Source organism: Lynx canadensis, chromosome F1 (genome assembly GCF_007474595.2).
Source record: "Lynx canadensis isolate LIC74 chromosome F1, mLynCan4.pri.v2, whole genome shotgun sequence".
Lineage (NCBI taxonomy): Eukaryota > Metazoa > Chordata > Mammalia > Carnivora > Felidae > Lynx > Lynx canadensis.
Window position 1 is genome coordinate 11,078,907 of NC_044319.2, and position 19,601 is coordinate 11,098,507.

The 19,601-nt window shown below is 40.3% G+C and overlaps 1 protein-coding gene across 6 annotated transcripts in view; it reads left to right on the plus strand.

Annotated features, from left to right (window-relative positions):
• Positions 1-19,601, plus strand: part of LOC115505218 (cytokine SCM-1 beta) — a 77,210-nt gene that overhangs the window by 55,958 nt on the left and 1,651 nt on the right. For 4 of the 6 annotated variants that reach the window (XM_030302664.1, XM_030302667.1, XM_030302666.1 and 1 more), the window contains one exon: positions 18,132-18,280. In XM_030302664.1, coding sequence (XP_030158524.1) covers positions 18,132-18,280 — 149 coding nt within the window. Of the gene's footprint in view, positions 1-6,962; positions 7,359-18,115; positions 18,281-19,601 lie in introns of those variants that run through there. The other 2 variants (XM_030302668.1, XM_030302670.1) reach the window with 2 other exon arrangements.

Here is a 19,601-nt window from a genome sequence, read left to right on the forward strand (position 1 = left end):
CCAGAGCCTGACGCGGGGCTCGAACTCACAGACCGCGAGATCGTGACCTGGCTGAAGTCGGACGCTTAACCGACTGTGCCACCCAGGCGCCCCACACCTGTCACTTTTAAACTGCTCTCAATACATTCACTTCTAGGAACTGTTTATTAATAGGATTAGCATTTCCTCACACTAGCATTTTAAGCACAAAATAAGCAAAGTTTACATATTTATGCAGTGCCTTCCATGCTGGTTATGCAAATGTAATTACCACTAGCAAATTTGTTTTGGCTGAGAAAACTCCAGATGCTGGAAAAACATCTAAAGGTATTTTTTTTTTTTTAATGTTAGGATTATCAACTGATGCTATCAGTGGGATAATGATTCCATCTTTGGCTTTGACAGTAAACCCAGAAATTCATGAACGTGGCTATTCCAACAGGAAATAAAAATATAAGCATTAAAAAAATCTCCCAGGGGCGCCTGGGTGGCTCAGGAGGATAAACATCTGACTTCAGCTCAGGTCATGATCTCACAGTTCTTGGGTACAAGCCCCTCATCGGGGTCTGTGCTGACAGCTCAGAGCCTGGAGCCTGCTTGGGATTCTGTGCCTCCCTCCCTCTCTCTCTGTCCCTCCCCCGCTTGCACTCGATCTCTCTCCACTCAAGTCATGTCATTTACAGAGTGTCCATCAAGGAGTAGATGTGCTCTAATCAACGTGGGTTTCCCCCGTTGTATTGTAGTTTTAGACCTTTGCTCTAACTTCCACTAAGCCCTGCTAAGGATGTGACAGAGTAGGCCTTGGTTTCATCACTGTAATTTGTTTTCACATTTGTAAAAGAGATGGTGGACCAGCAAGATGATGATGATGATGATGATGATGATGATTTTTCAAGTAGCCTTCACACCGAGTGTGGAGCCCAATGCAGGGCTTGAACTCACAAACCTGAGATCAAGACTTGAGCTGAGGTCAAGAGTCAGATGCTTAACTGACCGAGACACCCAAGGGTAGGCCTCTGATGAGACAGTATTTGATCAATTTGATTCTCCAGCCAACTCTGGGGACCCCTTCAGATTCAATCCAGTATTGTACCTCCTAAGGTAACACACGCAACTCTCAGAATCCGCCTGCGTTCTGCATGACAGATGTTTACTGGTCGTGGCGTTAACACTCTATAAAGTGATTGAGCCTCTGTCATCAGGGAGTCAATTTTGTTTTTTCACTCTGTCCTATCTAAAACAGAATTGAAGAAATTTTCACTAGAGATGAAAAGAAAAGATCCTTTTGGTTAGACAATTAGGGAATCCATGGCACTCATTATTCCACCATAAGGAGGTCTTGCATTTGTGACTGATCCTTTGGGATCAGATGAAAATGTCTTCCAGCTGGAGGTCAAAGGTATCTGGTGACATGCCCATATCTTCGTTTTGATATGTCAGATACGGGGAGGAGACCAGGTACAGGGCAGCAGAGAATCATAGGTTTGGCAGACGCCAAAAAAATCAGTCATTCTTATTCATTGAAATAAAGTCACAACCTCTGATGAAAACCACACGTCTCTTCCTTGTCACCAGCTTCTCTGGAAGACTTGGCTCCGGTCTCAGTCTTTGTGATGATTTCAGTGTTTGCCTCTTGATCATAATCGCTGCCATTTATGGAGTCCCTTTTATGATTCAGACATGTTGCATGTTCTGGTTCTAATCCCGATGCCTGTGAAGCGGGGAGAATTTTGATTCTCCTTTGTGAGAAACCCCTCATAGTGGCTGAGCTGGGATACGGAAAAGACCCACTGACCTGGTTTTAGAGCTCATGGTTCCCAGGGCAGTGGTTTCTCAGGGAGAGGCTCCTTCTGAGGGCTGCTGGCCATGGAGGTTGGGCCTCAGGTCCTGGCCAGTGCGTGTTTCTTTCCAGGCCAACTGAGTCTGCTTAACATCCGATTGAGGAGATCCATAAATGCTTTCAATTCTGCACCACCGAGGATTTTACATTGATGGCAGATTTCGTGACCAAAATGACAGCCTTCTGATAAACCCAAACCAAAAAACCCTACGCCTTTGCTTACGGATTTTAATTTCCTGGCAAAGTGACTAACGTGACATCATAGAGACTAGGCGCCTTTCTTCTTCCCAGCCTAACCTTCCCTGGATGGTTGGTTATTTTGACTCTATGGCGTGTTCTGGTGAGATTCCCCACTGACCTGGGAACAATGAACAATGTAATGGAGACTGTGTTTCAGCAACTTCTGTGTGGTGGTCAGTGTGCCACATTTCCTCTGTCACCTTGAGCCTGTGGACTCCTGACCCTAAGTGATACCTGCCTATGCAGTGCAGAGCAATGGTTTTTAACCTGTTGATAACCACAAGCCATTTAGAAATTTCTTTGAGATTTTTGGTGTCCCTTTTATCGAGACACAAGGGTGAATATGAACCCACTGAATGAGAATATGCCTGCCTGTCCATTGCACATACTTTCACTAACAAAGAATAAATAGAATACCTATAAATGACACAGGAGCTTGAAATGTCAGAAGCTAGGTCTTACTGGGTTTCTTCCTTACCCTGTCAGCCTGACCATGAGATCGGTAGCTTCCTGGGGGAATTCTCATAAATGTTTTGGTGTATTTCTTTACGCCTCAACCGCCCCCCACCCCCCTGCCGCATGTTTTATGTAGTTGAATTCTATTGAACATAATTGGCTTTAATAATGCATACAAGTCGGGGATTCAAGCTTTTTCTATAAAGAGTCAGGCAGCAAATATCTTAGGCTTTGAAGACCATGTGACTCAGCGACTCTGTTGTTGTAGTGTGCAAACAGACATCAACGATACACAAGCAAATGGGCATCGATGTGTTCCAGTAAAACTTCATTTACAAAACATGAGCTAAGCGTGTTGTGCTGACCCCTGATGTATGCTGTTGAAACAAACTTATTATTAATAATATATATCAGTTATAGATAATATCTGTCTAGCATAGTTCATTAGAATTCACTAATGAAAACACCCCCCAGCATGGGGGTTTGACCATCCTCCATAATTTTATGGGTTTGACTATCATGACTCAAAGTCCATGGCAGGAAATAGCTATTTTTTTCCATGTAATTCTTGTATTTTGGAGGGTAAAAAATTATCCTTACACAATATCTTATGTAAAAAAAAAAATAACCTATCAAAGAAAAGTTAAGCCATTCCTTATTAGGGATTTCTGGAACTACCTGGCCTCAGTTATTGTATTAAGTGGTTACTGAATAAGACATGTTTTTTTTCTAAACTGTGAAAAAAAGATGTACAATTTTATTGGTAAATAAGCAGAAGCAGAGTAGTAATCAGGGAGGAAATGACCAGACACAAGATTTGTCCACAGGTTGGAGAATTCAACTGAAAAATGTATCATCCAACTGGATTTCTACCCAGCACCAGCTTCTCTGTCTCCATCGGTGTTGAATTCACCAACAAACTATCTCCAACCCTTCTTGCTCTAGGACAGGCTCTAGCTTGGACCCTGCCACGGTTAGCACCTACCCCTATCATCCTACACCATGCCTACACCATACCTCCCTAGACAGAATCCATGCTGTAGATTGGTTTCTTTCTTTCTTTCTTTTTTTTTTTTTAAAGATTTTATTTTTTTAAGTAATCTCTACACCCAATGTGGGGCTCAAACTCATGGCCCTCAGATCAAGAGTTGCACACTCCACCGACTGAGCCAGCCAGGCACCTCTAGATTGGTGTTCCTGAAATGCATCTGCAGTAGGTTTAAGGCTTCCGTGAAAAAGGGTTCTGTAACTTAAAAGTGTTTAGGAAATGCTGGGATAGCCAAGTTTTACCACGGCACTTCTCAGAGCTTTTAATATGGTGATATGCACGTGATTTCATGATGTACAAAATTTCCCAAGGTTATTAGAAACGAACTCCCTTCTTGTTTTTTTCACAGAATAATTTACAAAACTAGTGTTTGGTATGAATTATTTTGAGAAATCCTTATGGATCTACCTGTCTTGTTGTTCTTCAGAACTTAGCTTCTTTGTGTACTCCCTTAGGGACCTTCTCTGCTTCAAAGGGTGATAGTCTATCATGTAATGTATTAACCATAGTCCAAAGTTAATACCTGAGAGTGGGGCTATATGCCTTATTCATCCCAGGAGTATTTGAGGCTCCCGGACATCCAATGTTACATTTCAAGTAATTGATCAGGCTACTATAGCACTTGTCACGTTGCAATGCATTATGATCGATAGATGATAGATAGATAGATAGATAGATAGATAGATACAGATGTAGATCATCCACCAGAAGATGAGTCATGACTTATTTTTTTCTTTTCTCCTGTTTCTAAGACAGTATCTTACATGTAGTAAGAACTGTCTTCAATAAATAATTTTATGAGTGAGTGATTTTAATGGAGAGATTTTAGGTATTATGCCAGAACAATGGGAGAATTTCTTTGGGTCAGGTCAGCTTTTGGTGGAAACTCAAAAATCAGAGTATATTATTGACTTATTTTCATATTACTCACTGGCAGCACCTGTCAAACTGCTTAGAAACTCCTGGGAGCGCACATAGGTTACTTCCTAAATTCGTATTAGATGCTTCTCTCTCTCTCTCTCTCTCTCTCTCTCTCTCTCTTTTTAATTACCTTGAACTTAAAGATAAAAATGTATCCACAAACTACCTAACTTTCTTAATGTTATTTTTCTAATCGCATTCTTGTCTGATAGACTGTGGTCTAATTTACATGGCAAAAGTGAAAGATCATGGTTACAAAGTAGACTTGTCATTTGTATGTTATCTGAGTATTTTGTTGACATAATATTACCAGTTTCCACCGTATTTCCGTGAGGTTGATGGATGTAAATGTCGGAGCACTGAGTCACTGAAAGGCCCAAATGGTTGGCTGATACTTCAAAGCTAGTTTGTGGTAGAACCTTTCCTGATATTCATGTCATAGGGTTTCTTTTATTCCCTCTTCAGTGGTGTTTCTTTGTGACATGTCACTTATTTAATAAGTCAGAAACGTGTAGCTGAAGTGATAAGTAGAGTTGTGTAGATGATTGATTTGGTGAGCATCCCCAGAGAAATATCAGAACTACAAGATACTTTCCCATCATAGAAACTCCTGGTCTAGATCTTAGACAAGATAAGAGAACTAAAATGTTTTATCTGTATTTTTAAGCTGAGCTTTTCTGTTAGAAAACATATTCTTGAGGTTTGCGGGGAGTATCTGTGGCTCCTGTTGGAAATTAGAATGGCATAAATATGTACCTAGCTCGGATCCTCACTTTGTGTGTGTTACTAGCATTGCAACAGTCAGGCGATTTAGAAGAAAAATAGTTGTAATAAATATGGCAAAGCACTTTCGCCAATGAAAAAGAAAGATACAAACATCCCCGTGGAAATGGACAAACATTTGAAGGGGCAACTCGTAAAAGATTATCAACCTCGCTAGTAGTCAAAGCGACTGAACAAAAATAAGATAGAATCTTCAACCTTTCACCTATAAGTTTGCAATGGCTGAAGTGATTGACGAAACCCACCGTTGGTAGATCTGGGACAACAGGTACCTTCATGCCTTGTTGGTGGGGGGTGTAAGTCAGCTCCCATTTTTGACTTTAAGCTGCAGTTTCATACGTCATACATCCATACCCATGAACTGGCTGTCCAGGTAATGAATTTGGCTTTGTAGACCAGTGGACAAGGAATGACCACTGAGAGTTATCTTATGTGGCACTAATTTGCCAGCCAACTTCATGTTTACCGATTCAACTTTTGCACATCTTCTTGAGAAAGCAGTGTGTGTGAAAGTAAGACACCATCTTGTGCAAATTTCCTGGGGGGAACTTACGACGAAGAGATACACAGAAAAAGTATGAAAAGTTCAAAAACATGTATATTCTCCTTGCTGGGTAGTCTAGAGTTAAAAAAAAAAAGAAAGAAAGAAGCCAGGGGCTAGCAGCAGGGGAGTCGTAGTGCATCAGAAGACATCTAACAGGGCATTGGTTTTGTGGGTTCGAGCCCTGCATCGGGCTCTGTGCTGACAGCTTGGAGCCTGGAGCCAGCTTTGGATTCTGGGTCTTCCTCTCTCTCTGCCCCTCCCCCGCTCATGCTCTGTCTCTCGCTCTCAAAAACAAATAAACATTAAAAAATATTACAAAAAAAAAGAGCTGGCTTTGGAATCTGGAAGGCCTGAGTTCGAATCTTCACTCTATTATCACTCAGCTTTGTAATTGTGAGTGAATTCCTTAACCTCTCCTAGCCTTAATTTTTCATCTATAATATGTAAATAATGACTCTACTCAATGTATTATATTGTGATAGGGATTAAATGGGCTAATGCCCTCAAGAGCTTAGCACAGAGCCTTATGCACTGCAAGTGTACAATGAATCTCCAGCCATCGAATGCTGTAGAAAGGTAGTGAAAGGATATAATATACACAGGTATTTACCTAGAAAGCTGTCTGGAGGAAGGTCCATGGATAGTGGCTAAATTGCCATCTCTGGGCAGTGGGATTTGGGTGAATTTTTCTTTTTTTTCTTTCTTTCTTTTTCTTTTCTTTTTTTTTTTTTTTTACTTTTCTGTAGTGTCTGATTTTTTTTTTACAACAATTATACTGTTTTTTTTTAATTAATCAGAAAAAATATAACAAAACGATTTGAATTTAGGGAAAGAAGCTAAGTACAATTTAAGAGATGTTATACTGGGAGCATGTTTTAAAGAAAATAATAGTCACAGTAATCTTTCTTTTATTTAAAACATTTTTTTAATGTTTTTTTATTTATTTTTGAGACAGAGAGGACAGAGCATGAGCAGAGGAGGGGCAGAGAGAGAGAGAGAGACACAGAATCCGAAGCAGGCTCCAGGCTCCGAGCTGTCAGCACAGAGCCTGACGCGGGGCTTGAACTCGCCAACCGCGAGATCGTGACCTGAGCCGAAGTCGGATGCCCAATCAACCGAGCCACCCAGGCGCCCCTCTTTCTTTTATTTTTATCTTAAAAAAAAAATGGAACCTTGTGCATGGCTGGATTAATCATAGCGGATTGGCTGCGTCCAGGCATGCGAGGCCTTAACTGTTCTTTCCAGGCACGGATCTCAATTACATTTCCCAGATGCAACCCCCTTCTCCCACTCTCTCCTTGTTTCTAGGTGGGACCAGATACCTAGTTCCTCCTGGTGAAACATGACCAAAGAATAAATGTCACTTCCAGATCAAATTAGTAAAGAATAGGCATGCCTTTTCCATGGTGTTCTATTCCCTGTCCGGCAGCAGGAAGAAAGGACTCCCAAGCCCCAAGGGCTGGTTTTGCCCAAAGTTAGCAAACCTCCTACTGGAGGGAGGCCTCCAAGAGAGACAGCTGACCAGGAACTTCTGCATTGATCTTTGTGTGAGTAGTAAGCTTTTATTAGTGTTATGCCCTTGAGAGTTTGAGCTGATTTGTTATAGCGTTTGGTCTTATCTGAGTTCTACCATTATACATCATCCTCTTTGGTCCGTGTATGACCCTCTTGGATTAAATTCATTACATCGTATAATGTACCACCACAAACCTACCCCCAATGAGAACATTCCGAATAACTTACATCTATGTGCTCCTTACCTTTGATCTATATCTATATCTAATCTATATCTATATCTATCTATAGATCTAGGAGTAGAGTTTTTGGAGCTGCACAGTATTTAAATGTTCAGCTTTAAATGATAATGCCAACTGCTTTTCTAAAGGTTGTACCAGTTTCTAATGCCATAAGTAATACACGTTGTTCCATATCTTTGCCATCACAGAAGTATTATTAGACTTCTCAATTCTGGCCATTTGAGTAGGAATAAGATGGGGTCATGCTGTGGTCTTGATTTACATTTTCACGATCACTAGTGAGCTTATGCCAAAATCCTTCTGAAGAAAAAGATAAGAAGAGGGCTTGCCTTGCTAGAAATTAAGGTTAACTTATAAGGCCATAGTAAATAACCTAGAGTAGTGTGAACCAAGCATAGACAAATTACCAATGGAACAGACTAGAGAATTTAGAACAGATGCACATAGATGTGGACCTTTGATATATGACAGTAGTGTGGGAAAAGGAGAAGCTACTCCAGAACCACAGCTAGAAAATTCAGTTATCCAAAGAGAAAAGAAATGCATTTGGATGTCTATCTCACATCGCATACAGAAGTAACCACCAGAAAGGTTAACCATTTAAGTGTCCAATGCAAGACGTTAAAACCGTTAGCAGGGGTTGGTCTTTCTGGCTTTGGGGAAGGGAAAAACTTATTAGGGTACAAAAAAACAATAACCACAGAATAAAACATGGAGAAATTTGGTTACATGAAAGTTAGTATTTTTTGTTTATCGAAGACATGGCAAAGAAAGTGGAAAGAGAAGCTACAAACTGAGACAAAATATTTGCAACAGATGTAGCAGACAAAGAATTAGTATGGTGAACACATAATTTTCACATATTGCTAACAAAATAACAAATTATCTAGTAGAAAAATGGAATGCATTCTACAGAAGAAGACATTAAAATTTTTTTTCAATGTTTATTTATTTTTGAGAGAGGCAGAGACAGAGCTTGAGCAGGGGAGGGGCAGAGAGAGAGAGAGAGGGAGACACAGAATCCAAAGCAGGCTCCAGGCTCTGAGCTGTCAGCACAGAGCCCAATGCAGGGCTCGAACTCACGGACCATCAGATCATGACCTGAGCCGGAGTCGGACACCCAACCGACTGAGCCACCCAGGCGCCCCCAGAAGAAGACATTTTTATGTGGATCATCTATTATGTATGAGGAAATACAAATTAATTTTTTTTCAGGTGAATAAAAATATTCAGATCAAAAACTAAAAAGGAAAGAGAAGATATATTGTGTTTCCTTACTTATATCCTTCATAATTTGTATCTTCTTCCCTCAAAAGTGAATGGATTCCTTCAAAAATGGATTCTACCATTCCACTGTGAGGTCACACACACACACACACACACACACACACACACACATATGGCACTGATGTTTCAGAGTATAAATGTTTATGTTTGCTTGTACTTATGCATGCTTACTCACTCATAGGCTTATGTACTCTTAAACATTTACATTTATTACAAATATATAATCCAGCACCTTCTCTGTGTCAGGCATTGTCCTAGACTCTGAGGAATGAAAAAGATGAACAATTTCTGGAAAGAGATGGAAAATTTTAAAAGTCAGCAAGTAAATTATTGTTATATTACATGGTGCTGAGTACTATGAATGGAAGTAGAGAGGCAAGGGGAGAGCAAAGATACCAGAATTGGCGTGTGGGTACAGTTTTCAATTGGGTGGTCAGAAAAAGCCACAGTGAGAAAGCAATGGGAGTGAGACATACTTATGTCTATGGGAAGAGAATATCAGGCAGAGTAAACAGCAAGTGAAAGGACTTAGAGGCAGAAGCATGGCTGGCATGTCCGAGAAACAGCTAAGAGGTCATAGTGACTGCAGAGGAGGGATAAGGGAGAAAGAGTGGCAGGAGATGATGTTAGAGAGTGAGAAAGGAAGGCATAGTTCATGGAAGCATTTGTAAATTCTTGTGAGGATTTTGGGTGCATATAATTATATACATAGTAATTTTATAATTTTTATATCTTCTTGATGAATTAACCCCTTTGTCATAATATGATGTCCTTTGCCTCTTCTTACATTTTTGATATAAAGTCTGTTTTGTCTTAGTATAGTTACCTCTGCCCTCTTTTGGTTTCCAGTTGCATGGAATATCTTCTTTCATCACCTTACTGTGAACTGGTATGTGTCCTTAAAGCTGAAGTGAGGCAACACATAGTTGGTTATTTTTTTTAATCCCGTCATTCTATGCCTTTTGATTGGAGAATTTAACCCATTTATATTTAAGAAATTATTGATGGGTAAGGACTTACTGATGCCGTATTTTTTTTTTTTCTGGTTGTTTTGCAGTTCTCTTGTTTCTTTCTTCCTCTCTGTATTTATTTGTGAGTTAGACTTTTAGTAGTGGCATTCTTTGATTCCTATCTCTTTATCTTTTGTGTGTCTACTATAGGTTTCTGCTTTATGGTTACCATGTGGCTTGCATAAAACATATTACAGATATAACAGTCTATTGTAAGCTGATAACAACTTAACTTCAATTGCATATTAAAACTCTATCTTTTTATTACCCAACCCCCCACATTTTATGTTTTTATGTTATAGTTTGCCTCTTTTTTATATTGTGTATCCATTAGCAAATTATAGTAGCTATATTTATTGTTAATACTTTTGTTCTTTAACATTTACACTAGAGTTAAGTGACTAACACACATTGGAGCACCTAAATATATCAAATAATGGTAAGAGATCTGCAGGAGAAAGAACCAATAATACAAGAATAGCAGGAGATTTCAATACTCCACTTTCAACAATGGGTAGATTATTGAAACAGAAAATCAATAAGGAAACATTGGACTTGGACTACTATTTAGACCAAATGGACCTAAGAGACATATACAGATCATTCCATCCAACGGCAGCAGAATACACATTCCTCTCAAGCACACACAGACCATTCTTCAGGATAGATTATACTGTAGGTCACAAAACAAGTCTTAGCACATTTAGGAAGATTGAAATCATACCAAGTATCTCTTCTGAGCAGAAGAGTATGAATTAGAACTTAGTAACAGGAAGAAAACTGGAAAATTTACAAATATGTGGAAATTAAACAACGAACTTCTGAACAAACAATGGGTCAAAGAAGAAATCAAAAGGCAAACTAAAAAATATCTTGAAACAACTGAAAATGGAATCATAAAACTTAAGAGATTCAGGAAAGGTGGTTCTAAGAGGGAAGTTTATAGTGATAAACACTTACATCAGGAGAACAAAAGATCTCAAACAACCTAATTTTACACACTTCAGGAAACTGGAAAAAGAAAAGCAAACTAAGCTTAAAGTTAGCATAATGAAAGAAATAATAAGGGCCAAGTTACAAGAGCAAATTCTTTTTTCTTTTTTAATTTGATTTTATTTTTTTGTTTTTTTATTCTATTTTATTATTTAATATTTTTCAGTTTTAAATTTTTTAAAACTTTTTTCCCTTCTCTTTTCTTTCAATAATCACTTTAAATGTAAATTTACTAAATTTTTCAATCAAAAGACATAGGCTATCAAAATGGATAAAAAACAAGACCGACCTATATTCTGCCTACAGGGACTCACTTTAGACCTAAAGACACCTGAAGATTGAAAGTAAGGGGAGGAGAACCATCTATCATGCTAATGGACATCAAAAAGAAAGCCAGAGTAGCCATACTCATATCAGACAAACTAGATATTTTTTTAAAAAATTTTTAATGTTTATTTTATTTTTGAACGAGAGAGAGACAGGGTGTGAGTGGGGGAGGGGCAGAGAGAGAGAGAGACAGACAGACAGACAGAATCTGAAGCAGGCTCCAGGCTCTGAGCTGTCAGCACAGAGCCCGACATGGGGCTCGAACTCACAAACCGCGAGATCTTGATCTCAGCTGAAGTCAGACACTCAACCGACTGAGCCACCCAGGCGCCCCCAGACAAACTAGATTTTTAAACAAAGACTGTAACAAGAGGTGAAGAAGAGCATTATATTATAATTAAGGGATCTATCCACCATGAAGATCTAACAATTATAAATATTTATGCCCCAACTTAGAACACCCAAATATATAAATCAATTAGTCACAAACATAAAGAAACTCATTGATAATAATACCACAAAGTAGAGGACTTTATTATCCCACTTACAACAATGGATAGATCATCTAATCAGAAAACCAACAAGGAAACAATGGTTTTGAATGACACACTGGACTGGATGGACTTAACAGATAAATTCAGAACATTTCATCCTAAAGCAGCAGAAGACACATTCTTCTTGAGTGTACATGGAACATTCTCCAGAATAGATCACGTACTGGGTCACAAATCAGCCCTCAACAAATATAAAAAGATCGATATCATACCATGCATACTTTCAGACCACATGTTATGAAACTTGAAATCAACCACAAGAAAAAATTTGGAAAGACCATGAATACTTGTAGATTAAAGAACATCCTACTAAAGAATGGATCGCTTAACCAAGAAACCAAAGAGGAAATTAAAGAGTACATGGAGTCAGTGAAAATGAAAACATGACAGTCCAAAATCTCTGAGATGCAGTAAAGGCAGTCATAAGAGGGAAGTATATAGCAATCCAGGCCTTCCTAAAGAAGGAAGAAATGTCTCAAATACACAGCCTAATCCTTGTCTGGAAAAAGAACAGCAAATAAAGTCCAAAACCAGCAAAGAAGGGAAATGATGAGGTTAGAGTATAAATCAATGATTTCAAAAAAGAAAAAAACAAAACAAAAAACAAACCAGAACAGATCAATGAAACCAGGAGCTGGTCTTTGAAAGAATTAACAAAATTGATAACCCCCAAGCAAGATTTATCAAAAGTAAAAAGGAAAGGACCCAAATGAATAAAATCATGAATGAAAGAGGAGAGATCGCAACCAACACCACAGAAATATAAGCAACAATAAGAGAATATTATGAGCATTTATATGTCACAAACTGGGCAACTTGGAAAAAATGGACAAATTCCTAGAAGCATATAAATACCAAAACTGAAACAGGAAGCAATAGAAAATTTGAACAGACCCATAATGAGTAAATAAATTGAATCAGTAGTCAAAAATCTCCCAAAAAGGGTCCAGGGCCAGATGGCTTTCCAGGGGAATTCTACCAAACATTTAAAGAAGAGTAAATTCCTATTCTTTTGAAGCTGTTACAAAAAATATAAATAGAAAGAAAACTTCCAAACTCATTCTATGAGGACAGCATTACCTTGATTCCAAAACCAGACAAAGACCCCATTAAAAAGGAGAATTACAGACCAATTTTCCTGATGAACATGGATGCAAAAATTCTCAACAATATACTAGCACACCAAATCCAACAATACATTAAAAGATTATTCGCCATAATCACATAGGATTTATTCCTGGGATGCAGGGATGGTTCCATATCCACAAATCAATCAACATGATACATCACATTAATAAAAGAAAGGAAAAGAACCACATGATCCTCTCGATAGATGCAGAAAGAGCATTTGACAAAATACAGCATCCTTTCTTGATTAAAACCCTGAAGAAAATAGGGATAGAAGGAACATACCTCAAGATCATAAAGGCCATATAGGAAAGACCCACAGCTAATATAATCTTCAATGGGGGAAAACCCCTGAGAGCTTTCCCCCTAAGGTCACAACAGGGATGTCCACTCTCACCACTGTTGCTCAACATAGTGTTGGAAGTCCTAGCCTCAGCAATCAGACAAGACAAAGAAATAAAAGGCATACAGATTGGCAAGGAAGCAGTCAAACTTTCACTCTTCACGGACAACATGATACTCTATGTGGAAAACCCAAAAGACTCCACCAAAAAATTGCTAGAACTGATATGTGAATTCAGTGAAATCACAGGATATAAAATCAATGTACAGAAATTGGCTGCATTTCTATATACCAATAATGAAGCAGCAGAAAGAGAAATCAAGGAATTGATCCCATTTACAATTGCACCAAAAACCATAAAATACCTAGGGATAAACCTAACCAAAGAGGTGAAAGATCTGTATGCTGAAAACTATAGAAAGTTTATGAAAGAAATTGAAGAAGACACAAAGAAATGGAGAAACATTTCATGCTCATGGATCAGAAGAACAAACATTGCTGAAATGTTGATACTATCCAGAACAATCTACACATTCAATGCAATCTCTGTCAGAATAACAGAATTCTTCACAGAGCTAGAACAAACAGTTCTAAAATTTGTATGGAGCCAGAAAATGGAACCATAATGTTGAAAAGAAAACCAAAGCTGGAGGCATCACAATTCTGGACTTTAAGCTGTATAACAAAGCTGTAATCATCGAGACAGTATGGTACTGGCACAGAAACAGACACTCAGATCAATGGAACAGAATAGAGAACCCAGAAATGGACTCGCAAACGTATGGCCAACTAATCTTCGACAAAGCAGGAAAGAGTCCCCAATGGAAAAAAGACAGTCTCTTCAGCAAATGGTCTTAGGAATACTGGACAGCGTGACATGCAGAAGAATGAACCTGGACCATTTTATCACACCATACACAAAAATAAACTCAAAATGGATGAAAGACCTGAATGTAAGACAGGAAACCATCAAAATCCTAGAGGAGAAAACAGGCAACAATCTCTTTGACCTCGGCCACAGCAACTTCTTATACCATATCACTGGAGGCAAGGGAAACAAAAGCAAAAATGAACTATTGGGACCTCATCAAGATAAAAAGTTTCTGCACAGTGAAGGAAACAATCACCAAAACTAAAAGGGAACAGACAGAATGGGAGATTTTTGCAAATGACATACCAGATAAAGGGTTAGTATCCAAAATCTAGAAAGAACTTATCAACCTCAACACCCAAAAAACAAATAACCCAGTGAAGAAATGGGCAGAAGACATGAACAGACAGTTTTCCAAAGAAGACAACCAGATGGCTAACATACACATGAAAAGATGCTCAACATCACTCATCATCAGGAAGATAGAATGAGATACCACCTCACACATTTCAGAATGGCTAAAATGAACAACTCAGGAAACAACAGATATTGGTGAGGAGGCAGAGAAAAGGGAACACTTGCACTGCTGTTGGGAATGCAAACTGGTGTAGCCACTCTGGAAAATAGTATGGAGGTTCCTCAAAAAATTAAAAATAGAACTACCCTATGGCCCAGCAATTGCACTACTAGGTAGTTTTTTAAATTTTTATTAAAAAATTATTTTAAAGAATGAAATCTTTACATTTGCAACTATGTGGATGGAACTGGAGGGTATTATGCTAAGTGAAATTTAGTCAGTCAGAGAAAGACAAAAATCATATGACTTCACTCATATGAGGACTTTAAGAGACAAAACAGATGAACATAAGGGAAGGGAAACAAAAATAATATAGAAACAGGGAGGGGGACAAAACAGAAGAGGCTCATACATATGTAGAACAAACTGAGAGTTGCTGGAGGGGTTGTGGGAGGGGGGATGGGCTAAATGGGTGAGGGGCATGAAGGAGGGCACTTGTTGGGATGAGCACTGGGTGTTATTTGTAAGTGATGACTCACTAAGTTCTACTCTGAAACCATTATTACACTATATGTTAACTAACTTGGATTTAAATTAAAAAAAATAAATCCTGTGCTCATGGGTTGGAAGAATTATTATTGTTAAAACGTCCAGAGTATCCAAGGCCATTGATAGTTTATATAATCCCTATCAAAATTCCAATGGCTTTTTTCACAGAAATAGGAAAAACAGTCCTAAAATTCATGTGGGATCAGAAAAGATCCTTAATAGCCAGAGCAACCCTGAGAAAGAAGACGAAAATGGGAGGCATCACACTTCCTGATTTCAAACTATATTCCAATTCTATTGTAATCAAAACAGTATGGTGTTGGCAAAAAAGCAGACATACAGTCCAAGGGATCAGGGTCAAAAGCCCAGAAACACACCCATACTTACATAATCAATTAATATTTGACAGGTGAGCCAAGACTACTCAGTGGGGAAAGGACTGTCTCTTCAATCAATGGTGCCGAGAAAACTGGATATTCACACGTAAAATCGTAGAATTGGACCTCTATCCCAAACCACTCACAAAATTTCACTCCAAATGGATTAAACATCTAAATGTCGTCCCTAGAACCGTAAAACTCCTAGAACAGAACATAGGAGGAAAGTTTCTTGACATTGGTCTTAGCAGTGATTTTTCAGATACGACACCAACAGCACAAGCAACGAAGTAAAAAATACGTAAGTGGGACTCTGTCAAACCCAAAAGCTTCCGCACAATATAAAACAACAACAACAACAATCAACAAAATGAAAAGGCAGAGTGGGAGAGAATATTTGCAAGCCATCTATCCGATAAGGGGCTACTATCAAAAATGTATCAGCAACTCCTACGACTCACTCATTAGCAAAAAACGAAATTATCCAATTAAAAATAAGCTGAATAGACGCTTTTCCAAAGACGTACAGGTGGCCAGCGGTAATGTGAAGGTTGTTGGCAATTAGCGTCTGCGCACTCGCACACCAGCACATCAACCTGTTTTGTCCCAGGTTTCTATTTTCTTGTCGCCTAATTCTTCCCCACCAGAGACCGCAGTCCTGCTTTGAAAAACTGGAAGTGAATAATTCACTCTGAGAGTTTAACCAATTTCGTTGCAATATGCTAAAGAAAAATTCAGCCGTGGGTCAAATTGTCTGTTTGATTGAAAGCCTAAGAGGAAAATCACAGGCGCAGGAGCCTGCCATCTAGTGGGAGACGCAGAAATATAATTGAGCAGGGCAATAAACGATAAAAACAGTGGTGGAGACAAATCTCCAAGGGAGCACAGACGATGGCGCAACTCAATTTTATCTAGAGAATTCAGGAAAACATGCAGTTTCCAAGTATGGAGCTGGGATGGGCATTGGGAAGTGATATGTGGGGGGGTGTAAGCGCGGATGGTATATTTGGTTGAGCACACACACATTTGTTGAGACTAGGAGGTTCGGGAACTGTGCGTGAGGGGCAGAAAGGGAACCTGAAAGGGAAACGTTCTATTGATCTTGAACGACCTTGTGTATGACAAGAAGAGACCGGAAATAGATTCTGTAGGCAATGGATATTGGCAAAGAGCTTCTCAGGAGGGAAATGACACGATTGAGACATTAGAATGATTAGTCCGGCAGTGTTGCGACAATAGATTGGAAAGTGGGGGAGACCTGACACTGGGAAACCAGTTGGTCTACTGCAGTGGTCCTACTGAGATTGACGAGGGCTTGCCTAGAGCCACGTGGAAAGAGGAGCAGGTGTACTGAACAGCTACCTAGAAGGTATACTTAGTGCACCTTGGTTGAGGGCGACATGTGAATGGATAGCAATGAGTCTACGATGGCCCCAGGTTCTGTGTTTCAATAATGGATGGAAAATAGCATCGTTTTCCAGGTCAGGGAGGAATAGGAGGAAAAGCATTTTGAGTGGAGTACCAGGAAGGTGCCACGGATATACTTGAGTCCTGCTAGAGGTCTGCGAGTGGACACTACATTTGGGGAAGACTCCATGGCGACAGGTAGCAAGAACTAGAAGATGGTCTTACGATTTTGTCGAGTGATTCTACTTCTGGTTACTAAGGGGAAATGACTCCATATCTGTTAATGAAAACTTACCTTATAGACGGGATCTATGTGACAATGTTAGAAGGGAGGGGTTTAATGTGTGTGTGTGTGTGTGTGTGTGTGTGTGTGTGTGTGTGTATCACAAAGACTGTGAAGGACCGTGCGAGGATATCTAAAATAGTATTTGGTCACAAGTGCACAAACATGTGTCTACCAATAGAGACTTACTGGAAAAAATGTTAAAGATGAACGCTGGCAGGATGGCATGATCAGAGACAATTGTCTCTTTCTTTCAAAAGAAAGTTCATGTCAGGCCAACTACTTATCAAGAGCTTTATAGAAGGTAGATATTAATTTGTAATAAAGCAAACATGTGCATGCAGACATGCTCCAAACACTCTTATTTAACTGCTTCTTGGGTATGGGGGGGGGGCATGTAAAGAAATGGGAGTCATTCGAATGAGGGTCCGGGAGAGAAATGAGAAGAAAAAGGGGTTGAGAAACTCAGGGCCCCAGCAGCAGCCCTTTGTCCCCCAAGGCGGTTTCTCTGGATGGCATCAGGGACCCGGGGGGCCACGGTGGGGGAAGCCTCACGTCACAGCGGATGTGACATGAGACAGGTGGGGAAGCAGGACCGCTGTGACCACCGCACCTCATTTCCTTACACTGTCCCCACACTGGGCCACGGTACCGATGTGGCCTTGGGCCATGCCTGCAGCGGAAGATTTGAACTCAGATCGGTGGCAGGAGATGAGACAAAACCACGTTCCTCGTCTGCTTGCATTTGGTTTCACTGACACATTCACCACAAGGGGCCAAGGCCACAAGGTGTGGGGTTAGCGCGAGTGGGGGGGCGGGGGGGGGCAAAGGAACTTTTTCTTCGGAGAGAAAGGCATCTGTACTGCAAAGACTTTCCACGATTCCACACCCACCCCGAAAGCCCCCTCTTACCACAGGAAGTGCGCTCACCACTGGAGGAATAAAGAGGCTCTTGAGAGCAGTCGCATCTTCACTCTGCCTGCACAGCTCAGAAGGACCTCAGCCATGAGACCTCTCGTCCTGGCCCTGCTCGCCATCTGCTTTCTCACCGAATTCATGGCGGAAGGTAAGCCGATAGGTTCTGCGTGAGACGGGCAACAGATAATGCGGGCAGGTGGGCACACGTCTGGGGTCTGAGTCAGGTTCTGACTCGAGAAAACTGCTTCCCCCGGGGTCAGCCTCAGACTTCCCCTGCGCAGAATGGGAAGGGTAATTTTGCTTTCGGGGGACTTGATGGATGCCGAAGACAGACAGAACTCGCTTAGAGTCTGGGCTCCAACTTTTCGTAACTGGGTGACTTGAGGGTACGTTTCGTAGCCTCTCTGGACCTACACTTACTTGTAAGTTGAATATCATGACAGACACTCTCACCTGGGCTTAACATGTAAACGAATAAAATTAGGGCGACTTAGCAGATTTCCTCACGAGTAATAATTTCTTGATTAACGTTAGCCGTGGCCTGGTGGTGATGATTGTCTACACCTTTGTAGCTTTTGCCTATTTAATAGCTCCCTTGATCCATTCTCAGAATTCTGGAAATTTTCGCCACAATGCGAGGATGAATTGGAGGGTGGATGTCTTGAGGCAAATCATAAATTTCTGTTTGAAAAAATGAATGGGAGCTCATGCCTTCATACCCAGGAAATCAGTATCACCTTCAAGTAGGAAGGAGAGTCTATGATTACTGCTATGAATGTTGTTCCCATTAATGATAAACTTCTTTAGTTTATAAGAGACCATGTGATAAGGGCTGACAGATCAGTGCCTTATACCCATTCAGAGAATCCTGTAAGACAGACCAAGATGAGACGTAGCTATACTAAGCCTCACCTGACTGTTCTACATGTTTCTTTCTTTTTTTTAAGTTTACTGATTTATTTTTGAGAAAGAGAGAGAGAGAGAGAGAGAGCAGGGGAGAGGCAGAGAGGGAGGGAAAGAGAGAGAATCCCGAGCAGGCTCCACACTATCAGTGTGGAACCCGACGTGGGGCTCGAACTTACAAACCTGAGATCACGACCTGAGCCAAAATCAAGAGTCAGACGCTTAACCGACTGAGCCACCCATGCACCCTTACGCATCTTTATTTCTTAAAGGATCATTTCCCCCACAGTTGATTGGAGTTTACTTCTCATGGCTCTGGCAGGAAGAGGGACTATCCTTCGAGTATAATTAAGGTTTCAGCTAACTCTCCTTTCAGTCTCTTAATTTGTAGCCAAGTTTCCTCCCTGAGTCCCTTCCCAAGTTTCTTCCCTGAACGACCGCTACGCGTCCCACTGGGGTTTAGCCTCTAGCAATCTGTGCTCTGACTCAGCTCAGCAATATGAGCGAGGGCGATGCCTTCAGCCGTAACACACGCGCACAGACGCTGCTGGAATAAGAAGATGTGG